Raw genomic sequence first — 25,624 nt, 5'->3', positions numbered from 1 at the left:
ATATGGCGATTTTCATTTAAAAATGCATTGCAGTGATGAAGGATCTAATTGCTCTTGTATAGATTTTATCTTTTTCTTAATAACCCTAAACTGTTCACTACAACATACATTAGTAGGCATAAAACACAGAGAATCTGTGTTAAAAGTTATAATCTATTTATATTAGAAGGCTGCATGTGCTCCAGTTCAGGATATTTATTTTTATTTACAGTGTTTGGTGACTTATTTACATGTTTTTGTCTTTTTTTTCTCCAGTATTTCTAGGTTTTGTTTGGGTTTAGATGGTTTTGCATTGCTTGGTATTTCATAAGGTACAGTTCTAGGTTTCAGAGAAGTATAAAGAAGATGTGGCATGTAATAAAGCCATTGCCATCTTTTGTGCTTTCATTTAGAGCTCCAGAGTTTTTCAGCTGAGTCAGAAAAACATAACAGCATAACACATAGCCCTTAAAGATAACCCATGTTTGACAGCTTCCTTTAGTTTGCCCCATCATTACTCAATACATCTTCTCTTTCCCTTCTATCAGCGTATCATTGATTACAGTCTTTCCTCACCGGTGTAAAAGAGCCAAGTGTGGTCTGGGCCTACACGAGTTTCAAATACTCTTTAAAAACAAAAAGGTGATGATGCGGGATCAGATAGGCTTTTCTACCTTCACATCTCCCCGAGGAATACTTAAGGCCCTGAATATGATACAGAACCACAGCTCAGAGAAGGCTGGCCTTTGTCCCACCCTTTCTCTTCTAACATCATCAGCACTGGTCTACTGGCGAACTATTCCTGCTTCTAGGCATTCAGGGATGCTCTGAGAGTTACTCCTCATCCTTACATCTTTGCACTTCCTGACACAGTAGTGCAGAATAAACCAGTTTTGGCCTACTTTTTCACTAGAAAAAAATGTTTGTCATTTTATAGAATAAAGAAAATGAAACTGTGTTCTAAGCTGTTGAAATACCAAACAGGATTTTGGTATGTTAAGCGTCTGGTGTGTAAGGAAAATCTAAATAGATGTATAGAATGAATCAGCAAATTATGGGGAGTGATGTACTTGCTCAGTGCAGTGCAAGCACCAAATCAAGGGAAGACTGAGTTTCTGGATGTCCAGTAAATGAGATAATGTGTTTTACATCTGGTTATAAAGTATGTCATCAATGGATGCTTAAACGCTTGTTTATGTTTCTGCTGGTACTTGAGCACTTCCCAGATACAGGTAAATGAAACTCAATACAGCTTCTTCCAGCAATTTTCAAAGTAGCCTAATGGAGCTTGATATCCAATTCGTACTGACTTTTCTGATGGGACTTGATTACTTGAGTGCTCTTATTCCCTTTGAAAAATCTTCCTCTTAATTATGCTAATCGGTGCTTTAAAATGTTTTCAAAGTCACAGAGCTATATGCAGATAATGCTAATTCAGAACCAGACAAGATTCATAACGCTAAATTCAAGGAAACTCCCTCTGACTAGAAGGTATATTTATTTTTCTTTTCTTCCCTGAGGGTAGAAATTAATTACTCAAGTTTGCTGAAGAATCTGCTGAGAGCTGTTAGCTACAGGAACCAAAAAAGAAAAAGTAATTAGTCAGTCGTTAACCCAGGACTATTTCCATTGTATAATGAAAGTATTTACAGCCAACAGTATCTTGTATTTAATTCCAAATGAAAAAAAAAAAAGTAGTGCTATTAAGAAAAATCTGAGAAGTGTAGTTGATCTGGAAATCTTGCAGCATTTTATGTACTTTGGCTGAAACCTCATCGTATATAATTTCTTCAAAAGGTCCTGATTAGGATTGTCTCTAACAGTGAACACAGAAATGAAAAGCTGTAAATATGGCTTTATCTACAAATCAGAGCAATGTATTTATTGGGTTTTCACTTTCAGATACACATAATCTGTTCCAAGTCTCATGGTACATCTCTAAAGAAAGTTACCTAATAGCTTTTCATTGTATAGTGGGCAGTTTTTGTTAACAACTGCTGATAATTGCTAGCTGCTACTGTTGTAGCTCAGTGATAAGCCATTCATCTTACTGATTAAGAACGTTTGTCTGACCTCCAGTTATGTCACAGAACTGGGCACAGAGTGCTGAAATCATTTCAGATAATGGTGTCTCAGCCAGAATTGCTTGTTAGCAACTGTAAAATGCTAATATTGTGTTTGTATTTTGTTAGTATAATTATATTAGAGATATAGATACAGTACAGGCCAGCGCGGGGTCCTGCCCTGGGGAGGGACAGCCCCTGCACCGGCACAGGCTGGGGGTGGGCTGCTGGGGGGCAGCTCTGCGGGGAAGGGCCGGGCGGTGCTGGGGGACAGCCGGTTGCCCGCGGGCCAGCGGTGGCCCTGTGGCCGAGAAGGCGGGTGGGAGCCTGGGGCGCGTTAGGGGCAGCGTGGCCAGCGGGTGCAGGGAGCTGATCCTGCCCCTCTGCTCGGGCTGGTGAGGCCCATCGGGAGTGCTGGGCCCAGCGCTGGGCTCCCCAGTCACGGGAGACGGGGAGCTGCTGGGGAGGGCCCAGCGGGGGCTGCGGAGCTGGTGAGGGGCCTGGAGCACCTCCCTGGTGAGGAGAGGCTGGCAGAGCTGGGGCTGTGTAGCTGGAGAAGGCCGAGGGGGGTCTCACCCGTGCGTACCAACACCTTAAGGGTGGGTGGCAGGAGGACGGGGCCGGGCTCCTTCCAGTGGTGCCCAGCGACAGGACCAGGGGCAACGGGCACAAACTGCAACACGGGAAGTTCCAGCTGAATATGAGGAAAAAGCTCTTTACTTGGAGGGTGGCGGAGCCCTGGCACAGGCTGCCCGGGGAGGCTGTGGAGTCTCCTTCTCTGGAGACATTCAAACCCACCTGGGCGCGATGCTGTGCAGCCTGCTCTGGGTGAGCCTGCTTCAGCAGGGGCTTGGGCTAGGTGATCTCCAGAGGTGCCTTCCAGCCCCGACCAACCTGTGATTCTGTGCTGTTATAGGGAATGCTACTCTTTGATACAATATAGGTGTTTATTTTAGTACCTTGCCTTTGCTAGTAGTGATGCATTCTTTAGGAACAATGATGTTTCAATAGGGTTTGGTGTTTTGCTTGGTAACCTTGAACATAAAGTGTGCTGTAAAGGAGAAACCAGTTCACATATGTCTGTCAGTTAAATAATGGAGTCATCCATCTTTTCTTGATAGCACTGAAAATGTATTAGTCTGAAAGTGAGGCCCGTAATGTTTCATATAAAGTTACAATAGTTAAACTTAGTAATTGGGGGGGGGGCGGCGCAGCTGAAACTGAGGTGGAGAAACTTGCAATCAGATGCAATATGACCACTAGGAACAGTGAATGTGAAATTCATTCAGATAACAAAAGGCAGAAAAATGGGAATACAGAGGCCAAGAATCAGTGACTTTTAGAACACTTCCAGGAAAGAGATTTTATCCAAAGAGGCATTATTTCAGTATTCACAGATCAGTTACAGTTATTTTAAATAACTTGTTTCAGTTTTGCAGTTCTTCCAAAGACTAGAATACTTTTAAAACTTGAAGCTGAATTTTATGATTGTATTTCTTTACATTAGGTTTAGATAGATATTTTTAAACTCTGTCTACTGTCTGCCAGGGATTTTCTTGGGTTTTTGTTCATTATTCTTTAACGTGTCTGATTACGCTCCCTATCACAAGCATAGCAATGAAATCTGCTGTACAAAGGGCCATATTATTGTTGGGGAAGTGTAGTGTAATCTCAGGAAAACAGTAGTGCACAGAGGACTTGGATCAGTTCAGTGACCTTTTTTTCAGTTTTGCTTTTCTTTCCCATTTTAAATAATTGGGAGCCACAAACATAAAATAGCCTCAACTGATTAATACTTTCTATCAAGGCAAAATCAAAGCAGTTTTCCTATGCTTCCTTGTCTGTTGGCAAGGTGAACCAGCCCACTCAGTTCTGCCATCTTACAAGAATGCAGAGTGCTTTCATTTATGCTTCTGATTAAATTCACTGGCCTGCACAGAGCGGGTCAGCAGGGTTATGGCTGAACCTTATGCTGTCATCACCCAGACCTTCTGGCTTAGCTTTACTTGTAGAAAAGCATGCCAGAGAGTATGGAGCTGAGGATGGTAGCAGCCATGGCTCAACAAGTCTGCTGTAAGTGGTAAATTCTTACAGACATTTTCCCCAACTTGGAGGTGCTGGGGCAGATACTTCAAATCTGCCCCCTACTTTTGCAGATATACTTTACAAGGGGATTTCCCCCGGTTCATACTTGGATTGATCCAAAATTAAGAAATGGATGCTCACTGGAGAGAGAATAAACTTCAGGAGGTGATTCAGCCTGTCAGGTCTCAGCTTACAACAGGGGGACCCCCAACCAATTTTTCTGAAATAAAACTGCCTGCCAGGAATATTTTGTTTTGGAGCTCTCCCTGAATATCCAGGAAAGATTCCTAATCTTCCAAGCAAACTGATTAACAGGCAAAACTGGGCACACAAATTGATTTTTATTTTTTTTTTTTCCTATCTGGATTTTTTTGAAGCATTGTGTTTATGCAATTCATTTAGGTTGGTTGTTTTCCAAAAGAACTGCATACTTTTCCCTGGTTGGTTGCTTTGGTGGTTTGTTGTGGTTTGTTGTTGTTTTTTAAATATCTATGAGGCAGTAGCTAATTCTACTTTCTCTAGCACACATAAGAGTCATTTAGCAAAATGAAAGGAAAGATTAAATGAACAATTTAGAAAAAACTTGCCAAAGCATCTTTTGAAAATTAATTTAGGTTTGTAAGTTATGTTTAGTTGTTTGAATATTTTCTACTGCAAAAAGAAACATGTAAAAAGCTCTAAATATGTAATTATTATTATAAAAATTTAATCTTAGAATCTCAAAAAGCTTTCCAAGTATTAATTAATGGAAAGAATCAAATCGATGTTGCATTCTTGCTGCAGTGTTATTGGGTGATGATTTTTTCTTTTCAGTGCCTTAATGGATTTTATGAATTATCTAATTAGACCTGTAATATGCGATTCAAAGCCACTTGATTTCCATACAGAAATACAGTTCATAATCATGCATAAAAATAAATACTCCAGAGAGACAATACTTAACGTGCTGTATAAATTCCTACAGTTTAATGATCTTTTTATTCTTGGAATTGTGTGAAGAATGCAGTGTCTTCTAAATAATTATCGGGGGGGGGGGGGGGCTGTTAGAATTATTTTGTTCTATAGAACGTGTAGATTTCATGGCGTCGGTATTCCTTAGAAGTTCTTTTTATGCTTTGTTTTTCAGGTTGGCTTCATGAGCTAGGGAAACGTATTGAGTCTCCTTACTATGAGAACAACACACTAGGGGGCCCATCAATCAGAAGTGCCTATATAGCTGCCCTATATTTCACTCTCAGCAGCCTCACCAGTGTTGGGTTTGGAAATGTCTCAGCCAATACCGATGCCGAAAAGATCTTCTCCATTTGCACAATGCTGATTGGGGGTATGTACAAATGCTAAGTATCATATAAAATGTTTTGGGGAAGGGTAGGGACAAGTAAAATAAGAGGTGAAATTTTGTTAGAGTTTCTTTAAAAATAAGACAAGCCACAACAGAAATTTTAATTTAAAATGGCAAAAGAAGGAAATAACTCTCTTAAGCAGACATATTTCTAAGGTTTCAATCACTTGTGGCAACAAAAGACAGTTGTCACCCAGTAAAATGCAAACACACTACTGTCAGTGAGTAGAGCCCAACCATGTGCCAGCATATTTTGGTTACATGCCAGGCAGTTTTTAATTCAGCCAGGTAATAGGTTCAGCTCCAGTTCAGTCCCCACAGCAGCCCTGGGAATGGTGGTGAGGGCAAGTGGTTAGCACAGCAGTGACCCTGGCTGTGAGCTAGTGCAGATCCTCATCTGAAGGATTGGCCCAGAGAGAAGACAGCAGAGATAGGACAGAGCCAGGAGGACTGTTTAGTGAGCTGTAGGTGACTATCATAAACAAAAAGCAGTTTAATTATCATTAAGTCACCACTTACCACTAAGACATGGTAAATTTTACCACATCACTGCTTCAGATTAGAAAATACAACGGTTTTGTCATATTTGGAACTCCTAGTAGTATTTGTTGGGGAAAGTCATGTGCACATTTATGATTACCTTCTTTCTGCTGAGGCACCTGGGCACAACCACCGAGCTGGTGGCAGCTGCAGAGCTTGGTATTCCAAGGCCACTAGGCAAAGTACCTGCAGGTCTCTACCTTCATCTTCCTCCACAAAAAAAAAAAAAAAAAAAAAAAAATCAGCTGTGCTATTTCAGAGTGTGTACAGCAGACAACTCACAGTGGGAGTGAGGGGTAAAAGGAAATCACAACCAGAGTACTGCCCGCCTCTTCTGCCCCCCCCCTCCCCCCCCGCCCCGTTTGCCTAATTGTTCTGGAAATACTAGTAGGTGTTTCTCCAGGGCTAGCCAGTAAGGCGTGCATGGTGTCAGCTTTGCAGCATAAATTTTCCTGGGCAAAAATAAATTGGCAACTTGACACTTGAAAGCCAGGAAACACAATGAATGACCTGTAAACTATATATTTGTAGCATCGAGTGGTATAAAAAGTACTCATTGAATTACTGTCATTTTTGCCAGTCCTGAAAATGAATGGAAATAATATAATAAATCATCCAAGAATTATATCATTTTGATTTTGACAATATCCCAAAAACACAAGCAGCTCACTAATTGCTTTTGCTGGTAGCATAGAATTATAGTTTTAAAATACAGTGTGGTCTTTGTGCTTGGAGGCTTTCATTACATAAACTCTGTTGGAGTGAAGGAAGGAGTTTTTATTTCTGTAAAGAAATCAAGAGCTGTGTAAGGCGATGATGAATATTTAATTCACTTTGGTACAGCAGAGCTTTCACAAACTTAATAGATTAGAATATAAAAGTGTGCTGTACTTATAGTCCAGTTATTGCAGTTTCTGTTCATTTCTTATATTGTTGAATGGTAGAACTGATATTCTTGTGCACTGAATAAATTGTGAAGGACTAGTCGGCTGAATATAGTAAGAGGGAACAGAAAGCTGAAAGGCAATGTTAATCACAGACAAGCAGGTAGAAGTATGACTTTACATCTGGGAGGGTCCAGTGGACAAGATCTATCCAGGCAAGAAGGCAGAGCAGGCTGGTTTGCAAGTATTTTCTTGAGGAATTTTATTTTAGATGCTATTTAAGAAAATCAGCAGAGCAAAGAAACTTGAAGGAGTTAGCATCACACAGCACAGACTGGTGAGTATGCCTCAGAAAAGTCTATTAGGAATAAAGTACTAGTCTGTATACTTTAGGGCATAATGCCTTTTCATTTCTTAAAACATGTTTCAATGTATAGTTTTGGCTGATATTTAATTTTAAAATTCACTAGTGGAAAGTGATGTTTTGAGAGAAATTGATACAAGTTTTTTAGGGTTTTTAGACAAAGTCATTAGTTTATGAAACTTCAAGTTTAATGGATAGCATGATTACATTTATCAGTACTTCATCTGTACCTCTTTAATGTGTGTCGCTGCAAATTGAAAGAAGGAAGTGAATTTATTACAATCTTAAAGATAGTTGAAGCCAGGGAAAAAAAAGTATTAATTTAATAGATAAATAACTTATAATATTCTTGTTTGATTTTCACCTGCCTCTTGGTATTAATTCATGTTTTGCATGAATTTGAAATTACAATTTAAGACAAGTAATATTGTGAAGATAAAACATCTTATTCTGTACAGTATTTCTTCTTAAAGTTGGCAAGAAAAGTTACTTACTAAAATTTAACCAGAATTCATAGGATACCCAGCATCTGTAAAATATTAGTTAGATATGTCCTCCTGCACATGACCATACCATGTGCTGTTTTGTATTCTCAATGTTCTTTAAGCAAAGAATGTGCAGTTTTGTATTTATGAGACTGGAGGCTCCAGCAGTAGCTCCAGTCCTTTCTGGGGTCCAAGGTGCTACACTGTTCCCTAAGCAACAAAAAAAGTAATTTAGAATATCCATTAAAATTAAGGCCACTTTATGAAATATTGTTCCTAGAAGTTTTTAACTTGTCCTGCTTGTAGAGAATGGATCAATATATTTCTTACAGAAAGCAGGGTGGGTCTGTGACTATTTGATAAAAGAAATCTAATACCTATGAAGCCAGAAATAGCTTGAGATCATTGGTAGCAGTTGTCTTCCAAGGTACATACACAAAATCAGATTCCCCCATAACAATAACATTCTTGATGATATTTGTGCCTATAATAACATCACGGAGATCTCTACACTGTCCAGCTCCTAACCTTGGAGAGACTTCTATCACATGTGATTTTTACATATGCATCCATGCACCACCTAATGTTTAATCCTTCCCCACTTTTTAAACTGATTATCACATCCTTAAAGAGGCTACACTATCACTTTAGCCTGTTTAGCTATGTCTGGCTGAATTGTTTCAGCCCTAGGTGCCATATTTCTGGCATAATACACCAGCCCCTCACATTTTGTTGCCCAGGCTTCTGACATTCATGACTTAGCAATTCATTGCATCACCAGGAACAACACCTAGTTGATTCAGCTGATTATTCTTAAAAATAAATTTCCAGTTTTGCTTACTTTTCTTTCTAGAATTCATATCTGATCTTTTTCTTTCTGCTCTGCTTTTCATTTATCTTCTTTTACTAATGGACTTCTATTGACTTCATCATATCATTGGATTACTCTACAAGAATGCATACTATATTGTGAAACTTGCACACTGCAATGTCTTATCTGTTTTTCTGCACTCCCTTCGCAATAAAGACACAGATATTGTTATTATTTCCTTTGTATTTTACTTGGTCTGTAAAAATTTTCAGCACTCCAAACCAAAGAATTTTCTGTCCATTTCTACCAAAAACATTATTAACCTCTAAAGTGCATCCTTTCCTCCTCCTGCTCCCCCTGTCTCTCCTTATTCACACTGGATTGCTGTAAATTGCCATACAAGGTCAACATCTTGTTTGTCTTCTTTATAAACCAATTCCTTTACCGCTCAGATGAGTTTGTCTGCTTTCTTCCAAGCGCTATAAAGATAGATGTCCCTTAACAGTAATAATCAAGCTCTTTAATAGTTTTTTCAATAAACAATTTGTAAATGCGTATATTATATACCTCAGATAAATATCATATGACAGACAATCTAGCAGTAATTATTCCCACTGATAATCAGGAAGCACATTTCTGCACAGGCAAACCCAGACAACCTGTACCTGTAAGCATTTCTTCAGCTTTGCTTCTGGTCTTTTTATTCTCAAGCCAGTGTCTAATTGCAGACAAACTTTAGGATGCCAGAACTTTCTGATAAATATTTTCACACTATATTTGACCTTCTCAAGCAACAAAAGAAATCAGATTTTCAATTTGAATGTATCTTTTTTTATCTGAATTTCTTCTTTACAAAGGTTTTTTTCTGTCTTTTTTTTAACATCTTATTTCCCAGAATATGATAAATTTCTAAATGTTGTTTGCAATCTCATTCCGCTACACATAGTCCCTATTAGTAACTGTTTTTCTTTATATGAGTTCTCTGAAATTTATTACATTCTGTGTATTTGCTAACTGACCATTTGAGTCTAGTTTTCATACTGATTAATAGTTTATCATTACTTCCTGAGCATGCCTGCCTACATGTGTTATCTGTTTTCATTTTTTCCTTAGACTGAACTTAATTTGGCTAGGTCATTCTTTTGCTTGGTATCCTGACTAGATAGCATCAGTACTTCTACCCTGTCCCATGACTATGGCTACTAGTGACACCAAAAAAAAAAAAAAAAAAAAAAAGAATAATCATATGAATACTACTGTATATATACTACTGTATATTACTCATGGAGTCTTATATTCAAAAGCTTTATTATATCTCTCAATCAGGAAACTGGTTTTCTGTAAAGATCCTGTTTATTTTCTGTGTTATGTTTTAATGACCAACAAGTCATCCTACATTGCACATAATTCCTCCCTAGCTCTGATGCATGCCTTGGTGTTTGGCAATGTGACTGCTATAATTCAGAGGATGTACTCCAGATGGTCCCTTTATCACACAAGAACCAAGGATCTGAAGGACTTTATACGGGTCCATCACCTGCCACAACAGTTGAAGCAAAGGATGCTTGAATATTTTCAAACCACGTGGTCTGTCAATAACGGAATTGATTCCAATGAGGTAAGCAAACGAGGGAGGTTGCATGTTTGGTGGCTTTGACTATGGACTTTGAGTAAGGGAGGGGGAGTAACTTCCCATTTGTGATGCTGTGTTTTGTGTGAAGTTACATATAAAGAATAACGTGCCTAAAAATAAAGCTGGCTTAAAGAGGGTATGCTATTGAACAATCTGGTTTAGAACATCATATCATACATTAAATTTCAAAATCCTCCGTAGTGCCTAAATGCTGAAGAGGTCTTCATCAGAAACCTTTTGGATGATGCCAGCAGAAACACCCCAGTGAGCAGTTTGCCTTTCACTAAACAAAAGATCTGCTGGGTTTATTAGGTGGGTTTTTAAAGGAGGGACTTCTTTACTGCCCTTTATTCCCTCCTCCATTTTCTTTTATTCTTTGCAACACTGTAAACAGGTGGTTTGGCCTGATTTTTTTTATGTTTTTCATTTCCTTAGATTTTTAAATATTGCAGGATCTAACACATGAGTGAAATCAAAAGACAGATTTCTGGTCGTGTCTTTGCTTGCCTGTTTTAAATTACTTATCTAGGTTATGTATTACTATACTCCGGGAGAAATAATGGCTTCTCTGTTCCAGAGTGTTATTTGAATGAACCATTCCCTTCAGAGTTCTTGTTACACATGTCATTATAAAACTCAGTGGCCTCTAAAGGTAATGTGGAAATAAGCAGAAGGATTTGGGTTTGAGAACATTATTTTCCCGATAAACTATTTTTGCAGTGTGCACAGCACAAAGAATGGGATTTTCAACAGCATCCTAGCAACAGAAAGAGCCTAGTAAGATTTACAAAGGTACAAAAAATACTTAAATGTCAGAGCTTTCTTAGATTTGGTTAAGGATCACCTTCAGCTGAACCTTTAGTCACACTGCAAGTGAGCAACTGCTGCACTACAACAGCAGGCTCTGGAGAGACTGCCATCAGTATTTCATTATTTGCCTCCCATCCGCAAACTGCTTAGTCTAAGCCCACTCCATCGAGTATTGGCTGATTGCATTACTCAGATGCCAGATCCCTTCAATTTACAGACAAAACCGTGCTTGTGGGCTTGAAGCTTGCATGGTTCAGAGCTCTGCCCATAGGCAGGCAGTATACTTTGCCTCAATGGGGTAATACCTGGAAACCACTTAAACATATTTTTAAAAAAGATACACCTGAATTTTTCATGATGCCTTGACAAAAGGAAAGATAATTTGAGCAGTTATATGTCATTCTCAGAAGTCTGTCTGAGCAGGAAGATGCTTCTCTCAATTTTGCCATGCTGCAGCAGATCTTGTGTAAAACATATATACAGATACCATTAAGTGTTGGCCATGCTAATTGGAAATTAAGACCGAGCAGAAATAGGAAGACCTTATAGTCTTTTAGTTTCCATAGATTCCTCTGCTGAACGTGCACCTTGTTTCCATGTCTTCATTCATTTAAAAAAAAAAAAAAAAGAAAACAAAAAACCTCCCCGAACAAACCCTCAGAAAAAACTTAGGGGTTTTTGAGTTATTCCTTTTCCAGTAGTTTTACCGCTGTATGCAGTGGTATATACCTGAGCGCCCTACTGTGTTCTAACAGGTGAGAAGAACTTGGACAAGTTTAAATTGTGCATACTGTTGACTTTTTTTCTTGGTTTTGTATAAAGGCACGTTTTTACTCATGTTTTTCTGGAATTTATCAGTGTTTATCAGCGTAAAGATTTATTGAGACAGCACATGTCTTATCAAGGGGATAAGAAAATCAAAGGGAAATCTTTGCGTCAATATGACATGGGCAGCACTACTAAATCAGCCCACTTCTGCAAAAGAGGAAGCAAATTATTTTAAACTTTTCTCTTTTTTGGACAGCTTTTAAAAGACTTCCCGGACGAGCTGCGTTCAGATATCACCATGCACTTGAACAAGGAGATTTTGCAGCTCTCCCTTTTCGAGTGTGCCAGCCGTGGTTGCCTCAGGTCTCTGTCTCTGCATATCAAAACCTCCTTCTGTGCTCCTGGGGAATACCTCCTGCGGCAGGGAGATGCCCTGCAAGCAATCTACTTTGTGTGCTCAGGTTCCATGGAAGTCCTGAAGGACAGCACAGTCCTGGCAATTCTTGGTATGCTCATAATCAATCAGCTTCAAACAAAAAGAATGGTCCTCAAATGTAGTAAAACCTTCACTACTAACTGATGGCTTAGTGTGTCCTGGTAGTCTGATGAGAAATAATTTATTTTATTTTAATCTGTTATTCATGTTCTATGGAAATCCCTAATATTTTTTTTTTATAAAAAAACTTCCTTATGTTTTGCCCTAAGGAGCTTTCAATTGCTAGTGTTAGCTGTTCATTCTTGTATTCTGCCTTTTTCTGTACTGCGTGTAAATATAAATATCTGTACATACACACACAGTTATACTGTATCCTGATTTTCTTATACTTACTCTCTCCTTTGCATTTCAGGAGGTACTTACTAGCTTTTGATATAAATTTCTGCTTTCAACTAAATTTGATGACAGTACTGACACCTCAAAGGACATTGGTTATTACTTCCTAAATCTTTAACAACAGTTAGTGGCCAGGCAGTGTTCCCACTAATGCTCTCAAATGAAAGAAAGTAATCTGAGTCCAAGTCTTATTCTTTGACATAGGCATATGAACACCCCTTGCAGGACAGCCATGTGGTGAAAAAAACCCCCACTGTTGTCTCTGGTCCCCAAACAGTTACTTCTTCAAGCTAACTGATACTGCCAGTGGTCATCTGACTATATTGTAACAGAGAAAGGCCAGAAGTTTTGTACTAATAAATTTCATTTAGTTGTTTGCCAGATGACTTCTTTGACTTGCCAAGGGTTAAGCAACTCTATCTGTAAATTTCAGTGAGTGGCCTCGGTCTAATGCCTACTGAAGAGGTTCAATGTCTGAGTTAATGTTTATAAAGTGTTCTGTAAAGAATTATTTTATTATTGTTTTAATACCTCCTTAGATTTAAATGTATTCTTTTTAATAGCTTTTAATCTTCTGATAAAGCAGAGTTAAAAAGAACATTTCCTTTTTTGCTTTCTTTCCGGTTTTGTGGGATTGCACTAGACTGTTGATAATGCAAGCTTCTGGTCTTCTGTAATTGAATTTCCTTTATTTACTAGCATGCATTTGATTGGTCTTTTTTTTAGAATATAAATGTGATACATGTCCTATTTGTTTCATAACTCTCTAATTCCATTAGATGGACATTCCACATCACTCCATCACTCATTTTAATTAGGAAGTTTTAGAATGCCTTGGATTTTATTGGATCACATAAATCAAAGCTATGAAATATGGCTTAGAAAAAACATAAACTTCATAAGCTTAAATATAGCAAGAGGTCAAGAGCTGGAGCTTATTTCATTCATGATTCCATTTTCAGGCACTTCTGAAAATGTTAATGAAAGCATCATTGTGTAATGGTGACTATAAAAACAATAAGAAAGGGATCAGTGGATTTCTGAGAGAAGTTAATGAAAGCGTAATGCAAAAACATAAAAATAATTCTTCGCTACAGTGAATGGGAGCTTCATCATTCAAACCTAATTAACACCAGCAAAAGGTGAATGCATCAAACGTGTTACTGATGTGATGTAAATCTAAGCAAGTTTTTCCCTGACAATGCTGGGTTACTTACGGTTCCCAGACCATTTTATAACTCTGTCATGATCCTAATTTTAGTGAATTAGGGTTTTTTTACTGAACCATTCTCACTAACAAGCAATAAATCACAAATACAATTAAATGCTCTGATTAAATACAGCTGTTTGGTTCCTCTTGAGACTATTTTTTGTATCTTTATTAAATATTATTAGGATATTTTTAATAGAAAAATATGTTTTAATATAACAGTTATGTACTGTTTGAGCATACATCTTGTTTTTTTTAAAAAAAATATTAGCCATAACTTATTGAAAATATATCCATAATAATAAGAAATTTATAACTTTGACTGCACATCCCAGATAGATATATTAACAAACAGGCGTGTCTGCTGAAACATTCAATAATTAAATTATTAATAAATATTAAATAAGTTTGTTCTCCAATGAAAAAGGAAGAGCAAGCTACTAAGAATAACTTACATGGTTCTGTTTATCTTACAAATGTTGATATTGAAGGTACAGTCATTTCACTGCTGCAGTAATTGTACATGAAACTTCCACTTACTACCTACAGCCTTTGCTACATGATTTTTATTGGGAAAAAAAAAAAGTTTCTCATTTCTAATTTTAGAAAAGGTTTCTAATTAAGATGTTTAAACCAGTTTTGGTATACTTGAAATATTTTTTACCATGTCCATACTTATGCAGTCAGCAATAGATTATCCTTGCCAACACTCTGCTTAATATAATCAAAGAAATCCAAAGAATTGTTTATATTTACAGTAAAACATAAAAGTGATTTTTTGCTTAGCTTACTGTATATTTTACTATGTAAGCATTACATCGTGTGATGAGCAATGACAAATATTATTGTCATCTATCAGATTTACCTTTCCCAGATTGACCTAAGCTAGTACAAGTTCTCATTTGTACTAACTGTAATTTTTAAGACACCCCAAAGTAACATTAATATATGTATATTCTTAGCATAAAAGAAAATCCCTCCCTAGGCTGGGTTTATAAGCTCTTTTGAGAAAGCTGTTAAAGCTCCATGTTAACAGAAAAAATTACAAGTTGTATTTTAAAGTATAAAATTATCTTAAACAGCCTCAGGGATGGTTGGCTGCTTAGTTTAACTTACCCTTAAAGTCACCATTTCCTGTGTGATAGCGAGTTGGAATCACACACTGGGTGGATTTTCAGACTTCACAGTCTTCACTTATTATTTATTAATTTCAGAATAATGTAAAATTGGAAGGGAACTCTGGAAGCCACCCAACCTAAATCTACTTAAAGCAGGGCCAGTTTAGCTCAGCTTCCTCAGGCCCACGTCCAGGGAAGTTTTTAACATCTCCAAGGATGGTGATTCCACAGCCTCTCGGGGCAGCCTGTCTCACTGTTTAACCAGCCTCCTGGTGACTTCCATTTCCAATTTCTAATCACAGATTTTTTTTGTTACAGACTGTGCCCAGTACATCTTGTAGCACTTTGCACCCTGAAGAGGAGTTTAGTTCCGTTTTCTTTACACTTTTTTGTTAGGCTATTAAAGTCAGCAATAATATCCTTCCTTTGCCTTCTCCTCTTGAGGCGGAACAATATCCAGTTTTTTTCAGCCTTTGTACATTATGTGCTCCAGTCCCTGATCATCTTGGTAACCTCTTCTGGAGTCATTCTAGTACATCAATATTTTGTCTTGTTCTGGGAAGCCCCAAACTGGACACAGCACTCCAGCTGTGGTATGATAGAGGGAAAGAGTGACTTCCTGGGACTTGCTGGCTGTACTCTTGCTAATGCTGTGCAGGAGGTTCTTGGACTTCTTTGCTGCAGGGGCACACTGTTGCCTCACGTTCAACTTGTTCACAAGGACCCCCAGGTTCTTTCCCAAAAAGCTGCTTTCCAGCTTGTTCATCCCCAGCCCATACTGCTGCAAGGAGGTTTTCCATACCAGGTGCAGGACTTGGCATTTGGTTTTGTTGAACTTCATGGGGTTCCTCACAACCTTTTTATCATTTAGCAAGGCTCCCCTGAGCAGCAGCTTCACCCTTCAGCATGTCAACCACTCCCACCAGTTTCGTATTGCCTATAAACTTGCTAAGAATGCACTCTATCCCACTGTCCGGGTCTAACAAAGACCATCTGCATTAACTTTTGGGGCAGATATCTTGTTCAATGACTGCTCTTTGGATTTTATACCTCAGATCAGATGATTATGGAAGCTTTTCGTTACAAAATTTTTGTGCTCTTCAATATATGGTCAGTTGTGGTTTTTAACACTTCCAGTATTCTAAGGCAGACTTGCCCATAAATGAAAATATAATGTCTTAAGAATTAATTCTTTTTTATTGACAGAAATACCATTGAGCTACGCATCCATTAATAACCTATACAACTAAGATACATCATGAAATGTAGCTATGAAGCCATAGCTAACATATATTGAAAATTTGTTTCAACTCAAATTCTAAATAAAAGGGTCATATGAATGGATGGTCTACACTTAATCGTGTCATTAAAATGCTATCTTAACACCTGTCTTTTCAAAAAAACCCAGCAAACTTAAAGTTCATTTCTTGAAAAACAAAATTGCACCTGCTATTAATTACTGGTATAAATCTTAATTTGATACATATTTACTTGATTGCTCCCTTAAATCAGGTCATTACCTGTTTGGAAATTAATCTTTGTACCTCCAATTAATTTCATATAAGATCGCACCTGCAAAAAAGGACTTTTTTTTTTTTTTTTAAAAAAAAAGCTTTTGGTCAAAGGTGCTTTAGAATGTTATTAATTAAACAATGTAGTTCTAACAATGGGATTTAAAATGTATCAATTATGTTAAATAGATGTATGATTTAAAAAAGAAGTAAAGAATTCATGCTTTGAAAATTATTTTTGTATTTTCTTTTAGGTAAAGGAGATTTAATCGGCGCAAACCTATCCATTAGGGATCAAGTTATTAAAACAAATGCAGACGTTAAAGCTCTAACATACTGTGACCTCCAATGCATTATCCTCAAAGGTCTCTTTGAAGTGCTCGACCTTTACCCAGAGTATGCTCACAAGTTTGTTGAAGACATACAGCATGACCTCACATACAACCTAAGAGAAGGCCATGAAAGTGATGTAAGTATCTTTAAAGGTCTCTGCAGTTATTGTTACCTTTAAGATGTTTCACATAGTTAAGTTAGTTCTCATAATTTTGCCACAGTAAAGAAATAATACTCAGATAACATTAAAAGGATCGCTCATTCTATTTGTTTGATAATTCACTCATTACCTATATGAATTGTTTATCAATTGATGAAATTATTATCAGTATGTTTGCTGCTGCTCGTTTTCCCATAGAAAACATCATCTGAGGTAACATTCTTCTTTAATATTTTGTCAAATTTTGCTTATGTTTAAAAATAATTCAGTTATGTAAAGCATGTGTCCAAACAAAAGTATTTAGCTATACTTTTTCTAGAATCTCGTGTGCCAGCCTACTGAACATTCATTTCGTAGATAATTGATTACCAATTTGTAGTTAAGAATGTCATCACACACATTCAAAATGAGAAACAGTTTTTTCTCATCACACTGCAAGTAATTTTTTTTTATTTAAATGAGCAATATAATGTGAAAAAAAAAACCAACCACAAGAAATTCCAGATAAAGCAGTGCTGAAAGACTTCAGTATAGACTTAAAGTACTTTTACTGATACTGTATAGCAAACATATATGCAAATTTTAATAGTGAATTTTAGCTCTCTTTTTCTGACTAACCATATGAGTGTGTGAAGATAGTGATAGCCAAACTTTCAGGTTGGTATTTAACAGTTCAGGCATTTGTCTTTGTGTTGTGCTTCTCCTTACTCATGAGAGCACGTGACTGGGGACAAGGATACCATCAAGATGGGGGATGAATGTAACGCCAAGGAAGCATAAAGAGCAAAAAAGGTTGTTTGGGCAGATGCCACAGAGCTGCAGAGCTTAAAATCTCCATGCCCTGTGTGGCTGTTACCGTCCATGTAGCTTAGGCAGGCACTCGCTGTTAGAAAGTGTGAAGAAAAGCGTCAATGGATGCCCTGCATGCATGTCACTCCAGCACCATGTCTTCCTTGCTCTTGCCGACTCATACGTGTCTCTGTGCAGAAGCTCATGGTGAGTTCTGTCCTGCTGTAGTCACCCATTGAGAGTGCTGCTGGTCTGAGTGACCTCTAGGTTGATGAAACTGCTCTAACGCATGCAAGAACAGTGAGCCAAGGTCCTTTTTCAGCTAAAACACCCAATGAATGTGATACACAGGCTGATATTTCTACATAAGCTTTTCAATAGGTGCATTTTGGTACCAGCGTTTCCACAGCAATGCTCTGTAAATAATCGCAGTAGAAAGATGTAAATATATAAATGCAAACTTGTAGAGAGGAAAATAATCAGGGCATTTCATTTGTTTGTCTCTCGAAATATCCCTAAACTTCCTGCTGCTGAAGACAGCAGCTGAGAGAGTACACATCTCTTTTGATTTATATAACCAACACATTTTCCTTGGGGAGGAATGCTTAATCTGAAAAGGAGTATAACTGCATGAAAAGATAGAGGTTGAAGCTGATTGCATTGTCCCCACCAGTTTTGTTATGGACCTTGATGAACCCCCACAATGTACTGCTACATGCTTTTCTGAATAATGACAAATCTGGGGATCACCATCTCAGCTGCATACATATTCAGGTTTTGTAAAATCAGGGACAGCTCTTCCCAATTAGAGTTGGCTGAATGATATACAGACTCTCTGCTGTCCGCAGAGCCTACACCAGCCTTAAAGGTGCGTGCACAGACAGGAAAAGAACCTCTTTACGCTCACTGTGGAGGGTGAGTTTTAAAGGAATGCAGTACATATCCAAGAATTCTGCTTTAAAGAGGAAAATATTTGCAGCATTTGTGAATACACACTGTATTTTCATGGCATAGTCCATTATCTTAAAGGAAAAAATAAAGAGCCTGACACCGAATAGCATCCAGTGTTACGGGTAAATATGGAGAACCCAAGACAGATTATTGTAGTGTCACTTTCTCCTACATCCTTAGGTTAACTAAATCCTCCACTAGTATTTCTCTTGTAGCAGAACTAATGTAGGTCATGTGCATCTCATTTTTTAACCAACAATGTTACTTATCAATAAGGGTAAAGAACAGGAATAAGGTGGCCAAAAATTCTATCAGCACAAAAAGATTGCTCAGCAAATGAGGAAAGATACCTATGTCAGAAGCAAGTGTGCCTGGTCAACCACTTGCTCTGCTTCACCTGGAAAATACCATATCTTCATGACTATTATTTGCAGACAGAAATAGTCTGAAAGTTATCTGATGTTTACTTTCACAGAATGGTGTAAGAAGGTTTTCAAAAGCACAATTTGTGAGTATGAAAATATGATATTTTTTTTAATATAGCAGTATTTCTTGGGAATGTTTCTACAGTAGAGATTGGCAGCTGTGACACCGTATCTTGATTTTTCTGTCCCTTAGACAGGGAGATTTTACTTTTGTGTCTGTGCCTGCTTCAGCCTTATGGGAATTTTGGGTTTGGAGAGCTTTTCCATAGTTAAACAGTAGATTGATTAATTTGAATAAGTCAGTTTATCATTATCTTTTTCCTTGGATGTTTTAAATGACTGTAGATTTGTGACTGAATGTGAATTCATTGTTTCTGAAAATGTATCAGTGTCAGTATTTAGGGTCAGGCAAACTGCAGGGTGAAATACCATGAATTTCCCCGCTGTGACTTGCCAAGTGCCTTTCAGAACTGACTTAAAGTATTATTGTATTTTCAGTCACAGTTCACCAAAACTGTGTTAGGTTGTAGATTTCCTAACACCTTAAGCCAGCACTGAAAAGGTGAGGCTGCAGAAAGACGCAGTGCTGGTCATCCGTCTTCCCCTTCCTTGTGCTGTTTGAACAGTTCATTATATATAAAATTTAATAAGTGATTTGAACTTATTTAAAAGTGGGCCAAAAAGGGCCAGGAGTCATCGGGAGTTTCCTGATCCTGGAGTGTCGAAGTTGGATATTTAGCCCTAGATCATGTAATTACCCTACCCACACAGAAATCTCTAGGAAAACTTTACAATTTTGTTTTCTTGGTTCATTTGCAAATCTGAGAGCATATATGAAGATATGTTCCACCTTCATCAAAATCCAAGTAAGGTGTAATGGTAGAAAAGGCTCCAGGACTTCCATAGCCATGTTGCTTTTCAGTAAAACAAGGAGGAGCTGTGATCACATTTGCCAGTAACAAGTAGAGCCTGTAGTTATCTGGTTACAGAAAGATTAGCAGTTTCATTCAAGCAATCTTGGGAGAAAAGCTCTGGAGATTTTAAGCACAGGAACTGGCAATCATGTAACTATTTCAGCCACTAATGAGTAACAGAGAAACAGAAAGACAGAAAACCAGGGAGGTAAAGTTTCAATGGCCTCTCATGACAGCGCCGAAACTAGCAATCATTAAGTGATTTACAACTATAACCATTAATGTGTGTGCAAGCACACTGGCAGTGCTATTATGCCAACTTCCTACATATTCCCATCACAGCAAGATACAAATTAGGAAAAAAGTCTTTCTGTTGGTTGTATATATTCTGTCCCTGGATTGGTTTGCTGTATTCTGCTCAAGAAACTCATAACTGTTTTTGTAAATGTACTGAATTATTGGAGGACAGTTAGAAAAAGCTAATTTTTTTGGTAGCTGGAGTCGAGACATTAAAACAATTCAGCCATCAGGTGTTTCAACCAATTTTTCTCGGTCTGTGACAATGATGTCATAGTCATTAAATAGTTTGTTGATTTTGACACCTGCCCCACCCTACCTATATAATTTTGCACTATATATCACAGTTTGCACATAGAGCAGGCAGTAACAGAGTCAGATATCTGATTTGATAAAGCTAAGAACTCATAAGGATGTTCTTACAGCATATAATGTAATTATGTGAAAGAAACTGGAAATTATTTTTCTGTCCACCAGCCCTGGAAAACACGTGCTATTTTATCTCCTACTGCTTTCTAAATATATGTTCATAATGCTGAATTATCCTATGAGAAACTCAGAATAGGTAAATATTTGCACAATATCTTTGTGGGCTTGGTAACAGTTTATAGTTTCTGATTATTTCTTGTGTCTACAGTGTAGACATCATTATTAATTAAAAACAAAAAAAACCTAACAAAAAAAAACCCCAACACAAAAAACCCAAAAAGACTAGTTGCAGCCAGACTGATACAAAGAACAAGAGGCCTCCTTGACACCTGTGCCATACCATAAGCTGTAATGAAGTCCCAAAGGAAGATAAAACCCATGCAGGCAACAATCTTTGATTCACTAGAGCTCTAACGATATGTGTAATTTTCGAAAAGAAAAGATATTAATGAAGATTCAAAAATCTAGACAAGACTTGTAATTAAAAGTATCTATTTTCCTTCTGTAGCCTTAAAAGTAGGATTCTGCCTCTTACAAGTCTTCTCCCTCCCCACAAAGGAGGAAAAGCTACTCTCTTTAAAATGAAAATACAGTCCATCCACAGTGTAAATGAAACATAATGACAAAGACTGCATAAGAAAAAAAGGTAGATTCTTCCTCCAATTGGAAATATTGAGTCTTACTGCATCTTAGCTAGGCTCCCTGATAACAAAATAAATAAATAGACAAATTTTAAAAGGCAACCAAGAAGCAATAAAAACAAGGATTATTTTTTTTCCCCCCAGAAAGGCATTGTCTGATAAAACAAGACTTAATTCTTGTCCTTTGGAGAGGGTGGTGTTTAGAATTCATTAAATTTTAATGGTTGAGTTGTGGGACTTTTTAATATGATAAAGCTCAGCTTGTTATTATCAATACCAAACAAATTACAAGGGATGCTCCTCATTTTCTACTGGGAAACTTGACAACAGGCCAAAACAATTGTTCTTAAAAGGTGAAAACAGCTCTAAGCTCTGGAGCATACAACAGAAGAAACAGTTTGGGCAGAAAAATGTCTACAAATTCTAATCTCAAATATGCTGAGTTTTCTGGTTCATTCCAGCTGAGCATTTAACAAGTATTTTAAGCACATATATGTAAATCCACCTTATTTCTTTTTAATTGATTTATTTCTAAACTTTTTATCTTTCTTAGTGCCAACTGGTGGTATTGCTCCTGTAGGCAGAAAAAGGGATACCAAAAAATATTTTGACTGCAAGCACAAAATGCAGCTGAAAGTCTGCCTAACCACCGTGTTTCAGTGTGTCTGTTTTTCAGCTAGTGGATTATGTATTTGACATACGTTCATTCTTGCCTCTTTAGCTATGTTTTTTTCTAGACATTCTAATATAATCTGCTGAATTGATGAATGCTGTTTTCCGATAGAGTAGTAACTCAGAAGGAATGCTATCTGTTACATATTTGATTCTCTATTATGAATCAGCAATGGAAATAGCATGACATTTCTGATTTTTTTAATGCACCTTTTTTGTCTGCATAATTGCAATTCTATAGACATTAAAGAAAAAATAAGCATGTTGTTTTTGAAAATAGTTGGTTTTAATTTTGGCAAGTGTTGTAAGAAAACCTGATAGGAACTTCAGTCACATAATTATTTATTGATGTGTTTAACTTTCAGAGCCACAAAAATTATATTTCTTGGGTATTACCAATGTGTTTATAATAAAACCCATGCATTGAAACAATTAATTTCCCAACTAACTCTTACTACATTGCTACACTTGGTCATAATGCCTCCACTCCAGCCTGATCATAGCTCAACCTGTACACTGCAGGACAATGACAGGTTGTAAAATATTTTTCATAATAAGTAATTTCCACAGAAGTTTTTCCAAATAATTCCAACCATCTTTTTAATAGAGAAGAGGATTTTGCCACATTACCCAGCAGCTGTTTAGAAAGAAATGGCTTACCTTAGAGAAGTTAAAAAGCCCTACTTTGACATTTAGGGTAGGGTTGGATAACTTGGAGGAAAACTTGTCATTTTTAAACAAACCTACATGCAATTAAGCACCCACCTCTGTTATTAGCTTGTCTGGCAAAAGATCATATACTGTTACTGCAGGTGTAACTCACTGGTGTTTATTGTCTGTGGCACAGCAGGTATAAACTGCAAAACAAGAGACCAATCAATGGCAAATTTTTGTTTCTATATAAGAATTATTACAATAGGTGGAACTTAGAAGTGAACAAATCACCTAGAGCCACAGAAGACTAATACTTTATCTGCATGATTATTCTTAAAAAAAAAAAAAAAAAAAAAAAGAAAAAAGAAAACAAAAGAGAAAAACACCCCCGCCCTTAGATTCCTGTTTATTATCTTTCTCTTTAGTCCAGGTGCACTTGGTAGCAACACAGAACAAATTCCAGTTGTTCTGTTAGAGACCCCCAGTGACTGATGGCTGTGCATTCGGTGCCTTCTGCCTGTCAGGCACCGTATTTCCATTTTTTCAAACTTCTCATCTTCTCAGTAATTATAGCGTAGGAATGAAGGTGCTCCTCATACTATCAAAACCTAAAATAATTTTAAAACGGTGAATATATAATTAACTTCAAGGCATGTGTTCACTGGAGTAGGTCTCTTACCTGCCTCTGTGCAGAGACTACTCTCCGGTCAGTGCTGCTGTGAAATATTGCTCAGTGCTTTCACATTTTTACAGGATACTTGGATTTTTCACTCATGCTTCTGGGAGCATCTGGAATTTTTTTTTTTCCTTCTTCCCCCTCTCTCTCCCCACTCTTCCATCTTCCTGAAATAAATTACGCTACCGCCAACCAAGGCAGCACTCATACAGTGTCACTAACAGCTCAACTTCTGTATTTCTGTGGAACAAGTAACAGGTTTGTGCAGCTGTAGAAGCTCACGACCACTGGTAAGAAAACAGCAGCTTCTTCAGCTGTTTTGCACTTAATTTCTGATTTATAAAGAATGACAAGCAGTTTGGGAACAAGCTTTGTCATCTAGCTCTCTGCAAGCTATTGCACAGGTCTCCTGGCTGTATTCATGACAGGAAGAATGTTGTGGTCGATCTTTGGCTAAGCTGGATGCTAGTTTCAGACAGTCGATTCTGCTGCAATATCCTCGTGCCTGTGCGGTGTTAACAGTTGGTCCTTCCTCCATTCCCTCGACCTGGCAATTACCTGCTTCACTCCGTATGGGAGCAGGTCTGACCGGGAGCTATGGTGCGAGCCAGGTTTCACTCCTTTTTGTTGTCTGCTAACTCGTAAAGCTTCTTTACTTGCAATCATTGGTGAGCATGATGTGTAGTGCCTCTGAGCCATCAGTTCACCCAGAACCCTTCAAGACAATCATTGCACTATCATGTTTCTAATATATCCTTCAATATGGTATGCTGCTAAGAAATAATGCAATAAGGAAATATGTAATTCAAAAAGGACAGACTGGCATGCCACCTTTTCTCTTGCAGGCTCGGCGGTCTTTTCACTTTCTTCTGTAGTATCTTTACCTGAATATTTTTTGCTCGTACGCTCCTGTTTCACTTCTGTAGCCTTCAGTCATTCTAATGTTTTTGAAAATAACAACCCAGAGACACCCATACTGTATGGTTTTGTCTCTCTAATAGTTTATTCTTCCGATTTGTGGTCTTTTTCCAGTTAGAACATTCATCCCACTGCAACTTATTAATGCAATTATGTAATCTTTTTTCTTTCTTTTTTTTTTTTTTTTCATTAATTCTTCTGGTTTTACAAGTCTTTTTCATTTTACACCTAAAACAGACAACTGGCTGTAAGGATGATTCCCATAAGATATAGAAGAGGCCAAAGGGGATGAGAAGAAAATAACCCATTTAGTTTTGTCTGGTAATATATTACATGTATGTGACCCATCCCAAAATTCCTGCCCCTGTGGTCACTCTTTTACTTTGGTGAATGGGTTAAGAGACAGGAATATGATTATTAATTTTACATTATTCATAACAAGACTATTCAATGCACGTATGTACTTAGGATTTTCTGAACTGGACCTTAGCACTTTCTTGACAAATACAAAAGATTTTCATTATAAATAGGATTAAAATGTTTAAATAAGTGACAAAATTTTACTTCTAGTTTTAGCTTTTGAGTCCTTTTGAACACTCTCCATTCTCAATCATTTCACTTCCTGGGATTATTACATTCTGCATCAGATTATAAAGCTTAACCAGAGGGTTACATGATGAAAAAAAAACCCAAAAACAAACAACAGGCTAGCAAAGCAGTTTATTGATGTTTTTAGACTGTGGTATGAGAAGGGTATAAAACTCTGTGTCAAACAGAATTTTAGCTGGGAGCTTTCAGAGAGTATTGCCTTGGAATCTAACCATATTTCTATTTTAATTACACAGGGATACTAGATGATAACTTTTTCCAATATGCTTCACTGTGCCTTAGGAAACATGATAATGTAATTTTTACAATATTAATTTTATATCTTACTCTCTACATTGGAAAAAACGGAAAATAAAATTAATCTTAATATATCTTAACTTTAAAATTACATGAATTTAGAGGATGGATTTTTTTTTCATAATTGCTTTTATTTTGCATTGATATAACAATGACCACGTAGTGGCCTTAAATTTAGAAGTATCCTTACAATAATGTATCCTTTTATTATTCTGTGCAAAGTAATACTAATTTATAAAGGAAATGATAATACTTACCATAATTTCTTCTATAAAAGCATTAGTTCTGAAAGCACAGGCTAGCTTGAGTTGTAGTGAACATGTCCAGCTGGCTTATCTGGTAAAGTCCCTGTAACACTTGCAGAGTCATTATAACCTCAGGATACATACTGAAATGTGTGAAAATAAATATGGTGTAATCTTTG

At 37.3% G+C, this 25,624-nt stretch overlaps 1 protein-coding gene across 3 annotated transcripts in view; it reads left to right on the top strand.

Annotated features, from left to right (window-relative positions):
* Window positions 1-25,624, top strand: part of KCNH8 (potassium voltage-gated channel subfamily H member 8) — a 195,573-nt gene that overhangs the window by 142,930 nt on the left and 27,019 nt on the right. For all 3 annotated transcript variants that reach the window (XM_037386756.1, XM_037386755.1, XM_037386757.1), the window contains 4 exons: window positions 5,254-5,451; window positions 9,972-10,171; window positions 12,021-12,270; window positions 16,690-16,904. In XM_037386756.1, the coding sequence (XP_037242653.1) occupies window positions 5,254-5,451; window positions 9,972-10,171; window positions 12,021-12,270; window positions 16,690-16,904 (863 nt within the window). The remainder of the gene's footprint in view (window positions 1-5,253; window positions 5,452-9,971; window positions 10,172-12,020; window positions 12,271-16,689; window positions 16,905-25,624) is intronic.

This window comes from Falco rusticolus, chromosome 4, assembly GCF_015220075.1.
Source record: "Falco rusticolus isolate bFalRus1 chromosome 4, bFalRus1.pri, whole genome shotgun sequence".
NCBI lineage: Eukaryota > Metazoa > Chordata > Aves > Falconiformes > Falconidae > Falco > Falco rusticolus.
This window is presented reverse-complemented; position numbering and strand designations above follow the sequence as displayed.